This window comes from Crotalus tigris, unplaced genomic scaffold, assembly GCF_016545835.1.
Source record: "Crotalus tigris isolate CLP2741 ecotype Arizona unplaced genomic scaffold, ASM1654583v1 scf7180000018364.571795, whole genome shotgun sequence".
Taxonomy (NCBI): domain Eukaryota; kingdom Metazoa; phylum Chordata; class Lepidosauria; order Squamata; family Viperidae; genus Crotalus; species Crotalus tigris.
The window spans coordinates 148,442-169,611 of NW_024096966.1; the positions used below are offsets into that span (position 1 = coordinate 148,442).

At 36.5% G+C, this 21,170-nt stretch overlaps 2 protein-coding genes across 10 annotated transcripts in view; one reads left to right on the forward strand and one right to left on the reverse strand.

Moving 5' to 3' along the window:
- The window catches only part of DAW1 (dynein assembly factor with WD repeats 1), a 27,703-nt gene extending 23,902 nt beyond the window's left edge, over positions 1-3,801 (reverse strand). Inside the window, exon 1 of the mRNA XM_039350947.1 lies at positions 3,569-3,801. Coding sequence (XP_039206881.1) covers positions 3,569-3,608 — 40 coding nt within the window. The 5' untranslated portion in view covers positions 3,609-3,801. The remainder of the gene's footprint in view (positions 1-3,568) is intronic.
- A 22-nt stretch (positions 3,802-3,823) lies between these two features.
- SLC19A3 (solute carrier family 19 member 3) overlaps positions 3,824-21,170 on the forward strand; it is a 61,883-nt gene continuing 44,536 nt past the window's right edge. Inside the window, exons 1-3 of one of the 9 annotated variants that reach the window (XM_039350938.1) lie at positions 3,824-3,973; positions 11,501-11,597; positions 20,011-20,116. The gene's annotated coding sequence lies outside the window, so the exon portion shown is untranslated. Of the gene's footprint in view, positions 3,974-11,500; positions 11,598-16,622; positions 16,650-19,885; positions 20,177-21,170 lie in introns of those variants that run through there. The other 8 variants (XM_039350937.1, XM_039350931.1, XM_039350930.1 and 5 more) reach the window with 8 other exon arrangements.

Here is a 21,170-nt window from a genome sequence, read left to right on the forward strand (position 1 = left end):
GTTTTGGTCACTATGATGTAAAAAAGATGTTGAGACTCTAGAAAGACTACAGAGAAGAGCAACAAAGATGATCATGGGACTGGAGACTAAAATATATCAGGAACGGTTGCTGGAATTGGGTATGTCTAGTTTAATGAAGAGAAGGACAAGGGGTGACATGATAGCAGTGTTCCAATATCTCAGAGGCTGCCACATAGAAGAGGGAGTCAAGCTATTCTCCAAAGCACCTGAAAGCAAGAAAAGAAGCAACGGATGGAAACTAACCAAAGAGAGAAGCAACCTAGAACTAAGGAAAAATTTCCTGACAGAACAATTAATCAGTGGAACAACCTGCCTCCAGAAACTGTGAATGCTCCAACACTGGAAGTTTTTAAGAAGAGACCGGACAACTATTTGTCTGAAATGGTATAGGGTTTCCTGCAGGGGGTTGGACTAGATGACCTCCAAGGTCCCTTCAAACTTTACTACTACTACTACTACTACTACTACTATAATGGCTCTCATGTGTTTATTTATTGCAAAGATATGATACCTAAAATGGTATGTCAAAAAAGTAAGTACCATCTAAACCATGTTTTGATAAGCTTGAGCTTACAAAGCTTGGGAATATAGTAATGATTTTTGATAGCATGAGACCAAACATATGAACACTTGCACTTTCTGGTTGCTTAGAGTAACCAGGGGAGATCTAATTGGGTGGACTGCTTCTGGACTGCTTAGTGGGAGAAACAGTGAAGTTGGTCTTTTCTTAATAACAAGTTTATGTTGGCATATATTTTTTTACGATTTTTCTCTTAATATTTACATAAAATAGGGATTCTTTCATCATTAATTTCCTTTTTCATTTATTACATAGGAACTGTTTGTGTTTTAATTCATTAGTAGAGGAAGTAATGAGTATACTGAATCTCAATCCACAAAAGGTAGAAATTTTCCTGGAGACAGACATATAGTATTATAGATTCAACCTATTATACCAGAGATGGCGAATCTTTTAGAGACCGAGTGCCTAAACTGCAACCCAAAACCCATTTATGCATCGTTGGGTGCCGGGTGGGTGGATGTGGCCAGTTGGGTGGGTGTGGTCCATTGGGTGGGCATGGCTGAGGTGGTAACGGAAGACTGGGTGGGACTAAAAAGTTCAATCAATCAATTCCAACTTTGTAAGATCTTTTTTTTTCCCGAGAAGTTGAAATTGACTGATTGATTGAACCTTTTTTTTTTTTTTGCACATGGCACTGGAGGCCTAAAGCAAAAAGATTTTATAAAACCAGCTGAAGGCCTACGACTGGGGCGATGGCGTGTGTGCCCATAGAGAGGGCTCTGAGTGCCGCCTCTGGCACCCGTACCATAGGTTCACCACCACTGTATTATACCATAAAAGGAATGACTGAGTTTAAAATGTTTTGAATGGACTAATACTTTATGTGAAGAATCAGGTTTGCAGCTGAAGTTCCTATTGGATTCATTTAGCATTTTAGATGCTCAAGCAGTTTCTGTAGACAAGAGCACATTTCCCAAACCAATTTTGGCTAAGGCAGTGGTGGCGAACCTATGGCACAGTGCCAGAGGCGGCACTCAGAGCCCTCCCTGTGGGCATGCGAGTCGTCGCCCCAATCCTAGGCCTTCAGCTGGGTTTTATAAAACCTTTTCGCTTTAGACCTCTGCTGCCGTGTGCAAAAAAAAAAAAAAGTTCAATCAGTCAATTTCAACTTCTCGTGGGAAAAAAAAAGATCTTGCAAAGTTGGAATTGATTGATTGAACTTTTTAGTCCCATCCAGTCTGCCGTTACCACTGCAGCCATGCCCACCCAATGGGCCACACACCCCCAATTGGCCACACCCAGCCAATTGGCCACACCCAGCCGGCACCAGATAATGCATAAGTGGGTTTTGAGTTGCAGTTTGGGCACTCGGTCTCTAAAAGATTTGCCATCACTGGGCTAAGGTGACATAGTCATATATGTGTTAATTAATGTAGGCTTTAATATAAATAATTATGTTTATTATCTCATAAAGAATAAGGATCCTCACAATGGCAATTACTCTAAATTGCAATAACAAAATCATTATTTACCGGTCTTTCCTATTAAATGGTACACTAAATTGTTAGGGGTATACTATATTGCTACTAATTTGTATACAGGTATAATTCAAATTGTTGTTGATGACTTTTAAAACCAACAGGACTGAACATCTTTTAAAAGTTGCTGGCAAATTGGAAATGTAATTTGAAGTCATTAAATTGGACATAATCATATTAACTCTGATTTAAGTTGTCAAATAATATGCTCTCTGATTGTGTCTCCATCTACTTTTTAAAGTGTAATTCCCAGCATGCTATATAAAGGCAAAGTATCACCTCTGCTCAAAACCACTGGGGATCCAATAAGGAAGTATGACACTGGAGTGGTTACCAGATTGATAGCAAACCCCGCATATTTCCTGCTTCTCCCTGCCCATTTTTTAATCTCATATTACTGTATTTTTATTGTTTATTTTATTCTTTTATTGTTTCATTATTTTGCTGTTTTGTTTATACTTTATTTCTGTTTTTTTACTGTTGTGAGCTGCTAGAATCAGGCCGACTAATCCCTCAGGTTCAATAGAGGCACTTATCCATATAGCAGAGGACCAGTTAATAAGAACTACAGAAAGGGCAGAATATGCATTTTGGATTTCAGTGCCAGAAGAAGTTTGCTTAACAGATTCTCAAGAATCTGTTTATAGTTCGATGAATATCTTATTTAGAAAGTATCTGCTTCATACACAGTATAAATTGTAGTTTATTTCAGTTGCTATTTCCACTAATTTTTCAAATTTCCTTTCAGTGGTATAGTATTTTGTTTTCAAGTAGTATAAGCTGCCCTAATTACTGTGTAAATCCTAATATAGCAAAATTATATTTTTCATTAAAATAATTTATCATTTTCCCCCGTTCCGAGTCCTTGATTCCCACAAACTGATATTTAATTTCTATACAGGTATAAACAAATTCTTTGAAATGGGCACAAATGCTCTTCCCACTAATTATTATTTAATATGTTAAATTAATTATTTAATATTTTAGTTTTTCAGGATGTTGATTCTAATGATTGGCTATGTCTGTAACTCCCTGCACAGCTCCCTACCATTAAATGTTTTCCACCTAAAAAAACCGCTACTAGGAGTACATCCCACTAAAGATTGAATTGAAAAGGTCTACTAAATCCCACTTAATTTACTTTCAAGTCCACAACGGGCCTGGTAAACTACAGCTGCACAATAAAGTCAGGTGCAGTGAAACTTTGCTCCCCATTCGCTCATTGCCTTTTCTCTGGGTCTTTCCTCCTGCACTTCCACCATCCCCGTTCCTGTTGTATAGCGCGTCCCGCCACTCCACCTTCGCTCTCCCCGTTATCCTTTTCCATACTGCCGGTCCTCCCACAGCCTCCGTTTGCCCGCACCCAAGGCTTTGCCGCTTTCCCCATCGTCACGGTCCTTCCCCGCCGAGCCCTCTTCCCACAGGAGTTCGCATCCGCAACTGCCTCTCTCCCTCCCTCCCAACTCTGCCGTGAACCTTTCCGCACCCGGCGGGTAATATCGCAGCAAGAACCGCTTCAGCTTCATCTTGTCTCCGGCCGCCGAAAACTTAGAACTGGAGTCGTTGTCATAGAAACCAGACAAACTGACGCTCAAGTGCAGTGCGCAGGCGTAGCTGGGTACCAACCGAAAAGGAGGGATTTGGTTTTCTGCCTCGGGCCTCGACCTTGTTACTATGACAGCATGAGGCGTGGCATAAAATCGTTGGTTCTTCCGCGACGTCGTAGTGAGCTTTCGGATTTTAAGAGAGAAGTTCAGAAAGAGAGGAAAGGGAAGTGCAGTGTTTGAAACTGAAATGTTTGGAAATGCAAACGCGGACTTAAAATGTCAAATCGAGTCTTCTCCTGCCCTTCAGACGCGCCAGATTGCTGCTTCTCCCATCTCCGGAAAAGGTGATGAAGACTGGTATAATTCCTGACAGTAATTCAATGCTGTGTGATTTTACGCATGTTTTCTCGGCAACTATCCGATCAAATTCAATGGGGCTTCCTCACAACTAAACGTGTCTAGCAGTGGGACTGCCTCGCACAACCATGATTTGATTGGATGATGTTTAATTAGCCCATTTTTCAAGTTGCAGACAACTCGCAAAGCAAGTAGACATTTATTATGCTGAAAAGCTCGGATTTCCTACTTGGTGTTCTTTACTCCTTTCCTCATTTTATCATCAATCTTGTCCCATGTGGAAGTCAGGCATTTACTATAATGCCTGGCCCCAAAATCACCCAATATTCAATACCAGAACAAAGACATATTTAGAGAGGAAGAGGTACACTTTTGGATCAGGTACACTTTTCCATTGTGATAAATAGCAATCCACGTCCATATTCGAAAGGTCATAAGACATGTTGTTCCTTTACTTTTTTTCATGTGTATGTGCCTTCAAGTCAGTGTTAACTATGACTACCTAGTCCTAGTCTAATCCATGCAATGTTCTAGTCTGCTTCTAAGAGCTGAATAGGTCACCCAGCTTGCTCCATATCTAAAATGGAATAAAAGCTCATCATCTCCTGGTGCTTAACCACTATACCACGAGTTCCCTTCCCAGCATGACCAGGGGCTACCGGATATATGCAGTGTTATCTTCATTTTAGATGTCAAAAGGGTTTTGTGGCTCCCAGTGTTTTCTGTGGGAAACGGGTCCAAGTGACTCTTTGAGTGTTTAAGGTTGCCAACCCCTGCACTATACCAAGCTATTCCCTGTGTAGTACCCAGATTGAAAAATATCCCACCTTTGCTTGTAGAATTAACATACATTCAAAACAACTGAAAGCTTATTTCTCTCCTCCCCACCCCACAATTGTATTTTTTAAAGTAATCTAGGTTGATGGGCATATTTTGTGGCAGCAAATCGTTTAGCTAAACTGATGTTATATAAAGAAGTATTTCCATTTGCTAATTCTAAATCTCGCTTTGTTTATCATCTTTGAATAGCCCAAGGTTCAATTTAATAAAAGGGGGAAAAGAATCTTATTTTCTACTCATTGTGTTTTACATTACTCATTACATTTTATATTGACAGGTGACTCACCCAATTATTTACTTCTCCTTGTAGTTCTCTTTAAAGACCCCTTTAGACTCTCCTACAATTTTCTCCAGCATCAGTCCTATACTCAGAGGACAGAAGAAAATCCTAGAAAGAATAAGTGCTAGCCAGACCATAATACATTTCTTTTAGCAGTCTTTGTTTAACAATAGTCTCTTGTAATTTATCTTTTCCTTAGAATATTTTCTCATAGTGTCATTTCAGAGTCATTATACACCAGCGGTCCCCAACCTTTCTGGCTTTGTGTACCGGTGGCAGCATAGTGATGACAGCAGTGGGGGGAGAGAGGGAATGGTTCCGTGTAAGCAGCAGGTGCCCGTGCTTACGTGCGCAGCTCCATTTTCACAAGCAAACAGGGCTGCAATTTGGGCAAGTAGAGCTGCGCGGGTGAGCACCCTCGCCATTTCTGAGTATGCCACGCCCCAGGGCTTGGGGATCTCTTTTATGCAACACGGGAGGAGGAAGGGATAGATACAGAAATGTTGCTTGTATAACCTCTGCATTGGTTTTTTTTTTCCATTTTTTTTCCCTATCATAATTACATCTTTCTTCATCTCTTATTCTAGTTCTTCACATACTGGAGGGGAACTCCTTCCTAACTGTTGCTTTCATAGTTTGCTGTATTATAGTCAGGAAATTCCAGTTATGTTATTGTGATTAAACATATCATTGAAATATCTGTGGAGATTCTCAGTTATCCAGGTCATAGTTGTCCCAACTAGACTTTCTTATTTTTCTTTGAAGACGTTTTGCTTCTCATCCATTGATGATAACATTGAAATCTGAAAATTCAAATCTGGTAAAGGAACATATGTATTTCTAGCCTCAAGAATTGTCATTATGATTATTTCTCTGATCAGAAAACAGATATAAAGTTAGCTTTCACTTATAGGCCATTTGTTCAGTGGCTATTTAAAGTTAAAACATGCCTTAAAAATAACTTTATGGCCCATTTATAAATACTTATGACTTTTGCAGAATATCTCAATGACATGATCACTATTACAGTCAGTATGTACTGTAGTGTGCCTGACCTTTGTTTTTTTTTTTTCCTCCCCTTGCAGAATAGAGAAATTGGAGAGAAAATGATTATAAGAAAGTAAAGTTCTCTTGTATACATCAAAAGCAATACAGTCAAACCAATAATCAAGGGCTGGAAGTTCTGGGCAAGACTATGCAAATAGTTTATAGTACTCTCTTGAAATTTATTTCTCTCCAATGTCTGTGCTGTTCAGAGGAGTGTGAGAAAAAAACCAAGCAATTTTAGTAGTAATCTTGCCTTTTGTCTGACCTTTCCCTCCATTCCCTGTAGATCAGAGAGATTGGAGGGAAAGGGATTTCAAGAGAGTTGGCTGTTTGTAAAACATGTCTACGGCTCCCAGCCCCAGTTTGCGATACAGTCACATTGGTTTTGATGTGTATAAGATACAAGCATTCCAAAGGGTGGATAATTGGTTAGGATGTAAACAAAAACCAAAGGTGTGAAATTGACTACAGGTAATCCTCTGTTAATGACTACTTGGTCAGTGACCGTTTGAAGTTACAACAGTGCAGAACAAGCAGTGGTTATGACCAGTCTTTAAATTGTGTGTGCCAGCACTTGCAAAGAACAGTTGGCTCACACTTACAATTGTACAACTTGTCCTGAGGTCAAGTGATTGTGATTTGTGATCTTCCCTCTGGGCTTCCCATAAGGAAAGTCAATGAGAATACCAACAGGGAAAGTCACATCTTCCCCATATGCACCCCTCCCCCAGCACTTCTGCACTTTTGCAGTAACTTGCCAGCTAGCTACACACCTTCACATACCCTACCCTACTTGTGCCATGCCTCCAGACCATTTGTATACCCTCCCCCACCCAGCAATAGTTGCCTTAAGCTGTGTTCATCCCACATTTCTCCCACCACTCTCATATCCTTGCACAATCTTCCCAACCCTCACTGCATTTGTGTCATACCTCCCCAGCCACCCATGTATCCTTGTGCACCGCAAGCCCCACTGTGCTCATGCACTGTCTGCTGGCCTTTTTGTAAATCACCTAAGACTTGCAAATTCCTGCTAGCTTCTCCACTGATTTTGGTTGTTGCATGTTGAATGAAGTTGTAAGAGGTACTTGCTAAATGATCCACAATCCGTGCTTGATTAGTGCAGGGATTGCCTCACTAAACAATGCAGTCATATGACACTCATATCCCAATTGCCATCCTAACTTAACTACCCATAGTTGTGACTCTAGTCAGAAAGCAGAGTTGCAGTCATGTAATTTCCCATTTAGTGACTTCTTTGTTTAGTGTCAGAGTTGTTAGTTTTAATTAGGGTAGTTAAACAAGAACTGTAGCCTACTACGAGTTGAACTCAGATGTCGGTTATAATACAAAGGAAGAAAAGGAAAAGGAAATGTAGGCAGCAGAAATATTTAAAGCATCAAAGTCAATGCTAACAAATGATTTTCTATAGCTGGTGATTATAATGAAAAAAGTGAATTTCACATAACTGAAAAAGAAAGCATCAGTAAAAGCTAATAATTTAAAAGAAATCTTTCTAAATATTTAAAAAGAAATCTGCAAGGCTTCATTTAAGCAACTGAGTATCATGGTTCCAACAGATGAAACTCTTTAAAAGAACTTCAAGGCATTGTTTACCTTAAATAATCTTTTATTTGAGAAACAAAGTATTGGCACTACATAGTTAAAACCAAAAACTGAATTCCCCTCCCCTGGGCACAAAGTAGCAAAGCACAATCCCCTCCAATTAACAGTCATAAATCACATTGCCCCATTACGGCTGAGTTATTGTTGTTATGACTAACTGGACTCATCCCCCCACTCCCAGCATCATTTAACTCTAAAAGCGAAAGAGAAAAGATGGCTACATTTCCATCTGTTGTCAAAGCAAGAACATCCGATGTTAGCAGCTTTGACACTGAGATTAAATATTAACAATGTGAATCCACACAATAGTCAAAATTTAATAAATATTTTTTCAGAGTCTTCTAAAGGTGCCCCACTGTTTACTCTTTGAGGTTAAACCCTTTATGTTTCAAAGGCAGGAAATATGATTGAATACAGAGTTATTCTAAAAGATTTTGGTTGAAAAAAATTTCTTGGCTGTGTGAATTAGTTTGTTTTTTGCTCCATTTGTGTTTAAGATTTTTTCTTTCTTATGGGGGATGACCATTTTAATTAAACTGTTTGTCTAGAACTGGGATCCCCAACATGATGACAGTGCTTGTAGGCTGTTCATTTGGTGCTCACTGAGTTCCATCCCTTACCTAGCACTTTCGTTTATGATGGCTATTCTATCATGACAGCATTTTGTAAACAAGCAGGCCTTGTGAATGGGCAAGACATAATGTTCTCATCATGGCCCTAAAATTCCACATGTGGCTAAAAGGTTGATGAGCCCTGCTCTCTAGATCATTCCAAGAAGTAGTTTGATTAAAATTACTTTGCTGATTCAAATACAGTTTATTCATATGAAGCAGCTAGATTTTATGACTGATTTCCTTGAGTTCTTTTTGAAAATTGAGGGAAAATTTCAGAAAATTATAAGTCTGAAAAACTTGGACTGGATCATACTTGATGTTGTATAATAATAAAGCTTTATAAAGTATAGCTTTAGTTGATTTAGTAATGCCTGTGTTTTGTAAGTAAATATTTCAAAATACCTTGACTTTTTAGAGAGAATACCTCTGCTTTTCCATTCTTGCTCCCACCATATATAAGACTTAAATTCTTATCATTATAGAGTTAATGACACTTGAAGTCTAACATCTGGAGGACAGCAGATGCAGTAGAAAAGATTACTTTAAAATAATTAAACCTAGACGATAATGGTTGCAATTTTTTTTTCTGAAACAGTGATCTAATTGAAATCAGTAGGCCATTTGGTGGTGAGAGATTTAAATAATAAAATATGTAGATAGATCATGGATGCTGCAAACAGTTGTAAATGTAAACTGGCTACCAAGCAGCCAAAATTTGGTCATATGATTGCAGGCAGGAACAACTGTTGAAACTTTAAGTATGGGTTGCAAGTAGCCATGGGGAGGTCCATCACAACTTTAAATGGTCCTTAATTTCGTAAGTCGAGGACTACCTGTATCAAGTCATTGTAGAATGGCAGGGATCACGGATAGTCTATTGCAATCATATTGATTGATGACTGTCTTATGTCTGGAGAAATTCAGTAGTTTATTCATTTATTTAATTAATTTGTATTATTTCACTGTAACTCATAAGAATAAACAATTTCAATAGCAACATGCCATTCAATAGCAACATGCTATAATTTTAAGAGCAGCTGCCAACACATTTATGAGAAAAGCCCTGATTCATTATTAAATCTATTAAAATATTTTAGTGGTTATGCCTTTTAAAAGCATTTCAAAGTTAAGAGATTTAGAGTTTGATTTTTCCATGAATTTTTAGTGTCAGTGCTTGCTTGTTTATTTAACTATTTAGTTAATTATTGTCAAATTTTACTTTCATATTCCTGGCAAGTCATCCCACAGAGGTTTACAATACAGCAATGAGAATAGTTAGGCAAGAAGACATTACAGTAAAATCATATTAATAAAAAGATAAATTTATAAGTAATGCAAATAAAAGTAAATTGAAGCTAGATTGGGCATCATGAAAAATCAGTAAAGTGAAGAATTTGGAACAGAATCCTTGCTTATATAAGTAAATTTTCAAGTTTCTCTTAAAGTGCATATTCCCGGGGAAGGGAATTGAATAGAGTGGTGCCAAACTGAGTAGGCCTGGCCATAGTTGTTTCTACCTTGGCTTTCTTTTTAGGCAGTGCTTATTTGTAGAAGATGAGCAGTAATTCACAACTGATGATTGAATGAGATAGTTCTAGGATCTGATTCATAAAGAATTTTTTTTAAAAAATGAATATAGTTCAGAAGATAACAGGTAGACAGTGTTATTCAGTCACACACGCTCAATGAGGAACAATCCTAGCTTCCAAGCTCTGAACCCACTGCAGTTTCTGGGTTTCTTACAAAGACATCCATATGCATTAATCACAGAAATTGGGTCATTAAGGAAGGGGTGAAGTTGTTCAGTCATGCACAGCTGAAAAAAGGCAGTCTTGTCACCATGCTCATCTGAGCACTGACAGAGCAGAAGGTTAAGAAGTACAGGTAGTCCTCAACTTACAATTATTTGTTTAGGGACCAAAGTTACCATAGCAAAAAAAGTGAATTGAAAAAAGTGACTTCTGACCATTTTTCACACTTACGACTGTTGCAGCATCCCCTTTAGTTTCACATATGACATAATTGTGACACCTTCTAGACCAAGGGTCCTCAACCTTGGCAACTTTTAAGACTTGTGGACTTCAACTTCCAGAAGTCCATAAGTCTTAAAGTTGCCAAGTTTGGAGACCCTTGTTCTAGACCAGTGGTTCTCAACCTATGGGTCACGACCATTTCTCGGGGGTCGCCAAACAAGGCGATCCGCCATTTTTCCCCCTCAGGGGGTGGCGCCGCGCATGCACGGCACGTTTGTGTGACGGGGGTCGCCGTCACACAAACATTGAGAACCACTGTTCTAGACCTTTCTGTTGTAAAAACAACGAGAAAATAAAAAGCAGGCTTGCATTTCCTTCTCTAGCATGCAGTTCTTGTATTATGAATAAGGTAATGGAAATCCAACGTTTTCCCTCAAGACCTGTAAATGGCACCTGTTCTCCCTGAGGAAATGAAACTGTACATTTACAAAGTGTAGTCAAATAATCTTTTGGATCACCTGCCTTATTATCATATATAGTTTCAGCATTATCCATCCTTAGTTCCTAATTTCTAGTTCAGCACTTTGGAGGTACTTTTTGCCAAATGTCTTGAGGGTTGGCATAAAATTTCCATCCTTTCCTAATATATAATCATACATTTAAAAGCAACAGATTTGAGTCATTAAAATAAAGAAGGAAATGGTTTTAATTTAAATCCAGTACCTAATTAAAATGAAGTCAGATTTTTGCCACTTTGGGAATTGCAGATAGTAGCATATTATATCTGGCTAATATGAAAACTCTTTTATGTAATGGGCAAAGATAGATGTCTGCTAGAAGGGGTTTAATGATGAAGTAAGGCTATGTACATTAAAGCTGGAACAAAATAAAGTATTTTGGGAAATCAACATAAACAATTAGTTATTTCACCTCTGATTAGAGTCAAATGTTGGGTCCACAATTATTCCTTAACCAATGCTTTCAAAGATTTTGGTTCCAAGACCCCTTTGCATTCTTAAAAATGATGGAGGATCTCCAAAGAGCTTTGATTCATGTAGATTGTATCTATTTATTGTATTATAAATTAAAGTAGAATTTTTAGTGTCTCGTGTAATAATTTATTTGAATTTGCAGAGCCTTGAAAGGATCTTGGGCGGGGATCACTACAGTATACTTAGAGAACCACTGCCTTACACCACGTGGATAAGAGGACAAGAAGCTGTCTCAGAAGGTCAGGGAAGCAAAAGATCTCTAAAAGCACATTAAGCCAATCATTTAAATGGTTGTATCATGTATAGGGCTTTGCTTTGATAAAGGTTTGGGTACACATAGGGATACATCAACTAAAACCCTTAGAAACTTAAAATTCAATGGTTACAAAAAAATTGTCAGAACAGTATTTATAGACTTGAGCTTGATAGGTTAGATGACTCATAAATTTTGCATTGTATATCTTTACTGCTGCAAAGATGCAATTGTCTGTGTTTCATCACACAAAATGAAAAAAAAGGGTGTTTGCAGGGCTTTGGTCTTTCATGAATGCCACCTTTGCCTGACAATTCCAGGATGTTGATTCCAAAAGCAGATTTCTTATACAGTATTTTTACAGGGATCTTCATAAAATTTATATTTTGCCACCACTATCTAAGTAGAACAGATATGTTTTATGTCAAGTTGCATCTTTCTGATATGAAATATCCTAATATATGCTAGTAGACAATTTTACGTCTATACAGTGAAAACATGGAATCAGATTATACAAACATAATTAAACTCTGTTTTCTTGATGTACTTATAAGTTTGTTGATCATTGATTTTGACACTAAAAAGGAAGCCTCAAGATGTTTAAATAACTTAATCTGTTTTATAATGGCACCATACATTTTAAAGTGTAGTAGTGGACATATCACTTGTAGAGAATATAAATAATTTTATCTTAAGAGTAGATGATGTCAAGACCATTATCTTACAGTGGGGAAAAAGGATTTTTAAGGATATTCTTATAAGTACTTCTTATATGTGGAATTCAGGGTTTGACAAAATGTGTATAGAAGTTTAAAAGCATAGGGGCTAGAATACAGTGATTGAACATTAAGGATAAGGAACTTTCATAGTATTATCTAATGATGCTTCATGATTAAAGCAAAACATGTCAATTGAGGCAAAAAGTATTATTTTTATTACTATTAGTCTGGTGAAAACTTAATAATTCAAGTCATAACCAAGGACCTAAGAATTATGAAATTAGTGCCTAAGGATATAAGCAGTTCCAAGCAAGATAATGTTTTATAAAATCAGAGTATTCAGATCCAATACATTCAAAATTTTTAAAAATTCAGGGAGCCCTGTAGGTATTGCTCTAAGTCTAAGGACTCCAAACACAAATGATATAACTTTGGATTTCTTTTCCATAAGAAGTCAACCTCAGTCTGCATGACCCACTATTTTGTTATTTTTTCAGTCTTTTAAACCATCTCTATAGAGTAAATGGGAATTTTTGAGTTCTTTTTTATCCAGCTCATAACCACAGTTTGTCTTCTTCAAAATTGTTGTCAGTAGGACCATTGACAGTATAAAGAGTAAAGGTGCTAGATCCTTATTTAATTTAAACTTTTCCTAACTCTTCTCTATTAACTATCAGTTTTATTCACCAATTGCCAAATGTTTCTTTTAATTCCCCCCAAAATTGATATCTGATTTTTATTGATCTATTTATGTGGTCCAGAACTGAATGCCTTTTTATAGTATCTCCAAAATATAAACACATTTGCTTTTTTTTAAATTCTTCAAAACCAAGTTGTCAGTATACCTGTGAAAAACCTACCTTACGTAATCAAAGAGAGAACATACTTTTCTCCAAGCATGTCATTGACCTGTCCAGTCATTTTTGGGCCTCCCTGATCAAACAAAGACAGAATAGATAAAGAGGAAATATTTAATCTTCTTTCCAAGAGCCTCAACAGATATTGGTTCTCTGAAGCTGCTACTTGTACTTTAAGAGACATTCCTAATGGCACTAATGGAACTTTATTTTTAATGAAAGTAGCAGCTTGTTAAAATGTCCATATTTTCTCCCTCCTCACATACAAATATAAACTGATAAGGCTTCCTGAAGGTTATTTATATTTCCTCTTAAATCAAGGACATTTAATTGAATTCATGCAATTAATGTCACATCTAATTTTATACAGAGAAGCACTTAGAACATTTATCAAACATGAACATGATTTGTTCCAAACATCATCCATTTTCAAAATATATTCAGTGAAATTACTCATGTCCTAGTACTGCTCTAGGGAATGTTTTTTGGAGTTCAAGGAAGGCAAAAAAACTATTTTTTAAAATTGTATTTCTGTGACGTTTATTATTCTTTTTTCTAATGGAAAAGCTTTCTGATGTTGAGCCGAGGTGGCGCAGCAGTTAGAGTGCAGTACTGCAGGCCACTTTAGCTGACTATGTTCAGCAGGTCAGCGGTTCAAATCTCACCGGCTCAAGGTTGACTCAGCCTTCCATCCTTCTGAGGTAGGTAAAATGAGGACCCAGATTGTTGGGGGCAATGTAAATATATATATACATTGCTTACTGGTGTACACCGCTTAGAGAGTGCTTGCACTTAAAGCGGTATATACGTCTCAAAAATAAATAAATAAATAAATAAATTTAGGCTCATTCACAAAACTATGAAGGCATTTAGGATATAAGTGCATTTCAAAAATTATGGGCATCATAATAGGAATATCTTTTTGAAAAATTATTTGGCAGCCACATAAATGATTTCAATAGATGTGAAATAGATTAGATACAATTTGGCCTTAAACACTCCATGTCCCCCTTCCACACAAAAAGGGGGGGGGTTGAGGAGTGTTCTTTTTCTGGAAAAGGAGGAGGGAGAAAGAGATGGCTCATTCCAATAAACTATGCATTTTGCCAATTTTTTTGTAATTAACACTTTGCCAGTTTCTATCACAGCTGCAGAAGAGGGGGTGGGGGAGGAAAATAGCTAAGCAAATAAAGGAAGAAAGGATTGACAGGAAAAGTCTCTGCCTTGACTTCCATTTGCAAGAACACATCACATAAAGAACAGTGGAAAAGAAAATAGAGTGAAAACTGTGAACAAACTGCTGTGTGATTCTGGTTGTTGATATAATCTGGAACAGAACCAATTTTCTCAAACCGTTCTGTGTCTTTCTGTAAGTCAAGCTGAAAAGATTAATTCTAGCCTTGAAATATGTTAGTTGATACAGAATATGCTTCAGCTCGCTCTGGATTTCTTCATAGTACAGTATTAAGGATACTGTACTATGGATTTGGCCAGTGCCAATGCTGTTAGTTTAGAATACCAATAGGAGCATTTTATTGAATGCTGATCTGGGAAGCTTCATGAAGTAGAATTAGAATGACTCCACTAAATGCTCCCATTGAGCTTTTACCCCTTTTCCCCTCCACCATCCCAGAGTTTGATAATGAAAAGCATACACCCCCACCTGGCAACCCACAGATGAGTTGTAACTTTTCAGCAAATGAGCAGTAGTGCTAAGACATCTGGAAGATACCATTTGGAGAAAACCCGATCTAAAACAAGCATAATGCTTTCATAATTTCATAATTACTCAGAATCTTCTTAAGTTACCATTCTCTTTTAAACAGGTTTAAAGAAGATGATTTAATTCTCCGATTGTCAGTCACTTTGAGGACTTGCAATGAGGCTGTTACTAATATTGCAAATAAATAATTGAAGAATTAAAAATCAGATTGCAAGAAAAATGGTTGTTGTCACTTCATTGCCTATCTTGAAGCATATCCCTTATATACAAATGCAACTTCACTCCAGGAGCAGTGAATTATAACTCCTATTCTTTACAACCAGTGTAGCCAAACTAATGCTTCTTATGAATGATGGGAAATGACCACTATAATTAGAGGGACATCTGGATCAACTATAGGTTGGAAATGATCTTACACAATGTTTATAATCTTATAACAATTAGTTGAATTTAAAAGCTGGGTTCAGAAGAGTCTTTAAATGTAGAATTGCATTGCCTTCTCCATTCACTTCTTCAGGGGATTGTTTTTTTACCCAAACATTGCAGCTATTCTATACCTTTTCTGATTTTAAAACAAGGAGAGTAACAAAACACATGTGTTGATATTCCTTACTGTTATTTATCCATCTAAAGGAAGTAACCTAAACAATAACATTCTAGAATATTGAATACTGTAGCTCTTCTTAGTGCACATTTACCATTGCATTTTCTTACACTTCTACTTACATCTAGTAAAATAAATAAAATAATTACAAGTACCGGTACACAATAATACACTCAGTGTTTTGTTCTTGTTCATTGGTACTAGTTCTCCTTCCCAACTCTAAAATATATTATTATAGAAAAGACTAATGCATAAAGTGGGATTTTCTCTTCCTGTTTTTTTCCACTGCAAAATTAATATACCCACATCCCAGAACTTATATTTAAAAGAAATTGATGTGACACAAATTAATTTTAAAGAAAAATATTGATGGAAAGAGAGCTCACTGTCCGTCTTTCACACAAGAGGCTTCATATTTTGCTCACTTGTTCCTGCAGTAAGAGAATAAATTTTCAGCTGCTTCCATTCTTGCGACTTTACTTCCTTTATGCAGCTTCCTTTCCTTCAAAAACACCTTAAGCAGTGAAGGCAGGGCTTCCAGGCAATAAAGAAATTACCTTGTTTAATTGCATGCTTCATTTTTCTTGGCTTCAAGCCAAGAAAAAGATGCTGTTATTCTGCCTTATAACTGTTGTTCCTTTTTGCACTCAGAACATGGAATCCAATTCCTTCAACTCCTGTGGAATTCATTTAGTAAGCACTTACTGTTACATAAATAAATCAAGTACTGTATATAATGCAAATAAATAATTGGATATTTTAAAATGATGAAAAAAAATCAATGTGATTGTGTTGCTTAAATCAATTCTCTGTTGTCTGTCCATCCATCATTACCATCATCCAAACATCAGGATGCTGACAGAAAAATGAAACATCTCTAGTTAAAACAAGATTTAACTTTAATACAGAAAGTAGTATAAACATTACTGTGGTAATTTAGAATAAATGTGTTTAGCAGTTGCCAATTTTATTTTACTTTCAGCTGAACAATTTTGCAAAACAATATGAGAAATATTATGGCATGCTAGAATATCCATAAACCTTCAGAAAATGTAAGGGAAAAGGGTTTGGAAAGTTGTTGTAAGTTTTGAAGTTTCTTTTACTTATTCATGAGGCTGCTGAGGAACAGATCCAGGTAAGTTGATACAGCACTATGAATCAAACATTGCACATATAGTTGGGAAATGTGAAACTTTAGAAATGAAAGACAATATCCTTTAAAATTCAGGAACTAAGACGGATGTTACATGACAGATATAACATTGGAATCTCACAGATATGTAAACTATAAATATAGTTTTGAGACTTTTTAAAAATGCTATTTTATAAATAAATAAAAATAAGCAACGTCGTGCAAAAAAAAAAATCACTATGTAGTGGTGCTGTCTTTTCCTGAATGGATTTTCTTGAGAAAGAAAAATATTGCCACCAGGATCTTAGGAACGTCTCTGAGTAGAGCTTAGCACTTGTCCAAAACCTGACTGAGACACATCCCAAGGGGAGATCCTTTTTTTTTTTTTTGCTTTGTCATTGCCAGTATGGCTCTGTCCCCACTTCCCACTCTTCCACTGAGATGTCTTCCATCTATTTCCAGTTCCGAAGAAAGCGTGAGGAAATAGTAACTAAAATCAGGAAAAAAAGTAAAGATCCTTCCTTCCTTCCTTCCTTCCTTCCTTCCTTCCTTCCTTCCTTCCTTCCTTCCTTCCTTCCTTCCTTCCTTCCAATCAAATTCTGGGTGGCTCCCATCAACTTCCTGTCTTCCAGGTGTTTCCACCAGAAATCTTATTGGATTATTTTGTTCTTCCCCTACTCTTGCTTATCCTTTTCTGTCTGATTTTCCTCCTTCATCTTTGTATACTATTCCAGTTCAGGGACTCTTACTAACCCTGAAAAGTATGCACCAACCTGGAAGAAAAGTGCAACACTTCTTTCTCAATTCCTGTCTCAGTGTCCACAGTTTTCAATGCTAAGACGACTTCTTTTTCAATCCTGAATTGGAAAACAATCTTATCAGCAACAGAAGAAAATGGAAAGACTATGGACTAAAGTAGCCTGTGTATTGCTTCTACTGATCTTGATAGCTTAAAGCCTGGTTTCAGGGAGAATGCAAAGGAAAACAGAAATTCAAAACAAAACAAAAATGCTTTGTTTAAAATGATTGCAAGAAATACTTCAATTAACCTGGACTAGTCCTTAACTTTATCCCTGCTGAAAATAATCAAACCAAAGTGTGTATCACTTTGGGCTTTCCATTCTTGTCAACTTGCCCAGTAGACATGGGCAGTTTTTGTTCTATTTCCAGAAACCACTTGTTCTTTTGTTTTACATGGGTGAGAAGGGAGAATAAGCTTAACTTTCTTCTCTCTGTCCTTTTGTTATTACTGACATTCTGAGTTCTGCATAAAATTAACTCTTTCTTGAGTCAAACTGGCAGAACTATAAATTCAAAAGTTTAGTTCTGCAAAAAAATATATTCAAAACTATTTACTAAAAAGGACATTGGCCTGAAAATCACCTTCTCATATCCTTTACAGTTTATTCAGAAATAAATCTGAGGGCTTTTTCCAAGGCAGGGTCTACACAGTCTAAAAATGCTTTTCAAATGCAAAATATCCTGTTTGACTCAAAAACATTTTTTCCATTTCTTATATGGGCATTATATTAATGATCCAGATGTACTTCTTAGAAGTGATAAAATCAAAATTAAAGATGTCATAAATGGATTGCTTGTTTTATTGGGATGTGTGTTTAAGAACATTGTAACAGCTAGGTGCCCTTTTTGCAGACATTAGACCCAGAAGAACCAGCCATTTCCTTAGAACATACATACACAATCAGGAGCCCCATGAGTACATCTTCCCTCCCAAAAGCCATATATCTGTTTTTTGTAATCTCCAAAAATTATAAAATAAAAAAATAGAAATAAAATTACTAGATTATATTCCTGCCTTTTCTGGCTCCTGAATAGTGCATGAAGAGGCAGGACTGTCAGAATCCAGACAGTGGTTAACATTTCACACTGAGAAGGAACATTGCTTGAAATTTAAAATAAATTGTGTTGTATTTTTATCTTTAAGACACTTCCTTGCATTGAGCAATACTTTGTAATAATTGCATGATCCAGTCTGGATCACTCAAGATTTAGTCTTCCAAGATTTTGGACTATGTTAGAGCCCATCCTCGGAGAACTTTTCTCTCAACAGAATGTGCTGAGAGAGAAGTTCCATGGGATACATATATTTACCTTCATATATTTACATATATTTACATATAAATATATTCACATATATTTACCTTCATTCATTGGCAGTTATTGCTCAGGCTCCAATCTTCCCTATCTGGGAAGTGTTGAAAGGGTGCTAGTGAAGCAGTTATGGAGTGCCTTAGAGGACACAGGTTATTGAACCTCTTTGAGTCAGGTTTCAGGTCTGGGCAGGAGATGGACACAGCACAGGTTACACTGGTTGGTTTCCTTTGTTACCAAGTGTGTGCCTTCTGGTCCTATTAGACTTTTCAGCAGCCCTCAGAACCACTGACTCTGATGTCCTTTTGAATTGGATGAAAGGTTGGGAATTGGAGAAAGGGTTTTACAGAATTTCCGCTCCTCCAACAGGCTTTTGATGGGTGTAGTTGTTTACTTGTAGAAAATTGCAAAGTTTAGTCCTCTCCCCAATACTTCCCACAGTGTTTGTGACATACAACATACTTTTGTAGTAAATGCTGCTTACAGCCTATTGGCTTTGGATTGCTAGGTCATTCCTTGGCCTACAGTATTAATTCCAAGGCAATTTCATCAGCTCAAATGGTGTGCCATTTTCTTACAATAGCAAAAGCCAACAGACTATCTTCTTTCTATTTCAATTAACTTTAAACCTTGCTTTTAATGTTTCCTTTTGTTTGGCCCCCCAAAATCCTTTCATAGCTTTGCATTCTATTCTTCAATGCCATAGCATCTCCTTTTCACCATCCCTCAATGAGACAGCGCCATAGCAACTAAAGTTCTCTAGACGCTGACAGTAAATTAATAGGTGGTCAGCAAAGCTCCAGAAATTCCTGAAAAGTTTCATGATTGCTTCTATTTTGATTAGCTAAATAGTTACCAGAAAACATTTTTCTCATACCAGTAGTGGAGTATGATTTCGCACGATTTGTTGGTTGTTTGAACAAATCAAGTAAATAATTTCCAGAAAATAGCTTAGCCATAAAAAGAGTTTCTGTAGCATTTCCACTAACTTTTAGTTAATATTACATTCAGCTGCTTTATCACTGGACTTTGAAGCCTAAAATATAGCAACTGTGGATATCTCTGAGCATGATAATAAACATATCTTTGTCCTTTGTAATGAAAACAATTAACTGTTCTTTGATCAGAGATCAAGGCATTTGTCACTCCCTCCTCCATTTCCTCTACGTAGATTTTACTAAGTAAAAGTTAATGTGCCAACTACAAGTCTTTCTTGATGCTTACTAATCTAATTTTCTTGTCTTTTATAAAGGCCTTTTAAAAATCCACCTGGAGCTTCATGGACTGCACATGTGCTTGGTGACCTGAATGAATCATTTCAAAATGATGTAAAACAAATTGTCATCAGCAACATGAAGGTGGGTGAAACAGAGAGACATTGGGAGAGAAGTAAAGTTAGGAAGCAAGGTTTTCTGCAGGTACAACTTGCCACTAATTTTTCTCTATCATCATTCTCTTCCCTTACTTCGTATATCAGAAAAACTATGGTTAATCTGGGATATTATAATTTGCATTTTAATTACATATTACATAATTAAAGCATTTAAAGTCTTTAGACTTAAAATAATTTGAAAAGTTAAAATAATATGAATACTTGGTTTGTATACTATATTCTAATTTAAAAATATGTATTTCTTTGGAAAGAACTGAAAATGTAAATTAAATAAATTTAAATTACATTTATTTATTTATGTATTTATTTGTTTGTTTGTTTGACTTGTTTGCTACCCATTACATCAAACGGAGTATAAGGGCTATTTTTGCTTTCCCTTTGGCAGGTATAATGCAATGTAGGTATAATGTAATGACAGGTATAAGTTGTTTATATGCAATTTCATGAAAAAAATAAGCCCATGAGAGCAATGTGCTAAAAATCTTAAAGTTTGTCTCTTCTTTGTATGGATTTGACCTTGTAGATGGGGTAGGGAATAAGATGGAGTTTTTGAAATATGTCCTAAAATGATATGTTCTCTCTCTCTCTGCCATAGCATGGCTTTTGGAAACCCTTTATAGTAGCTCCATTCTGGGTCACAGAACTAAGAGTAGGACAACTGCCTCTCTCATATGGATGCACTGGCAGGGAATTTATTCTATATTTTTTTTCTCCACTGCCTCCCAGTGAGATTAGCTCATTTTTTTTATTTTGATCTTCCATTTGTTGACTTCTCCTGCCACACTAAATCTGACCTCATTTCATATCCTACTGACCAATGACACAGATAGAGTTCCAATACCATTTACATAGTTTCTTTGCAGGATTTTTTGGAATGGAGAGTATAAAAATAATTGCCAGCTGGAAAAGACAAAAAAAGTCAAGTCTTTCTCTTCAAATTATGCTTCAAATTTCTGCATTGTACAGCAGAATGAAATAAAACATATAACCAAAATGATGACATTAATGTTATTTGGAAA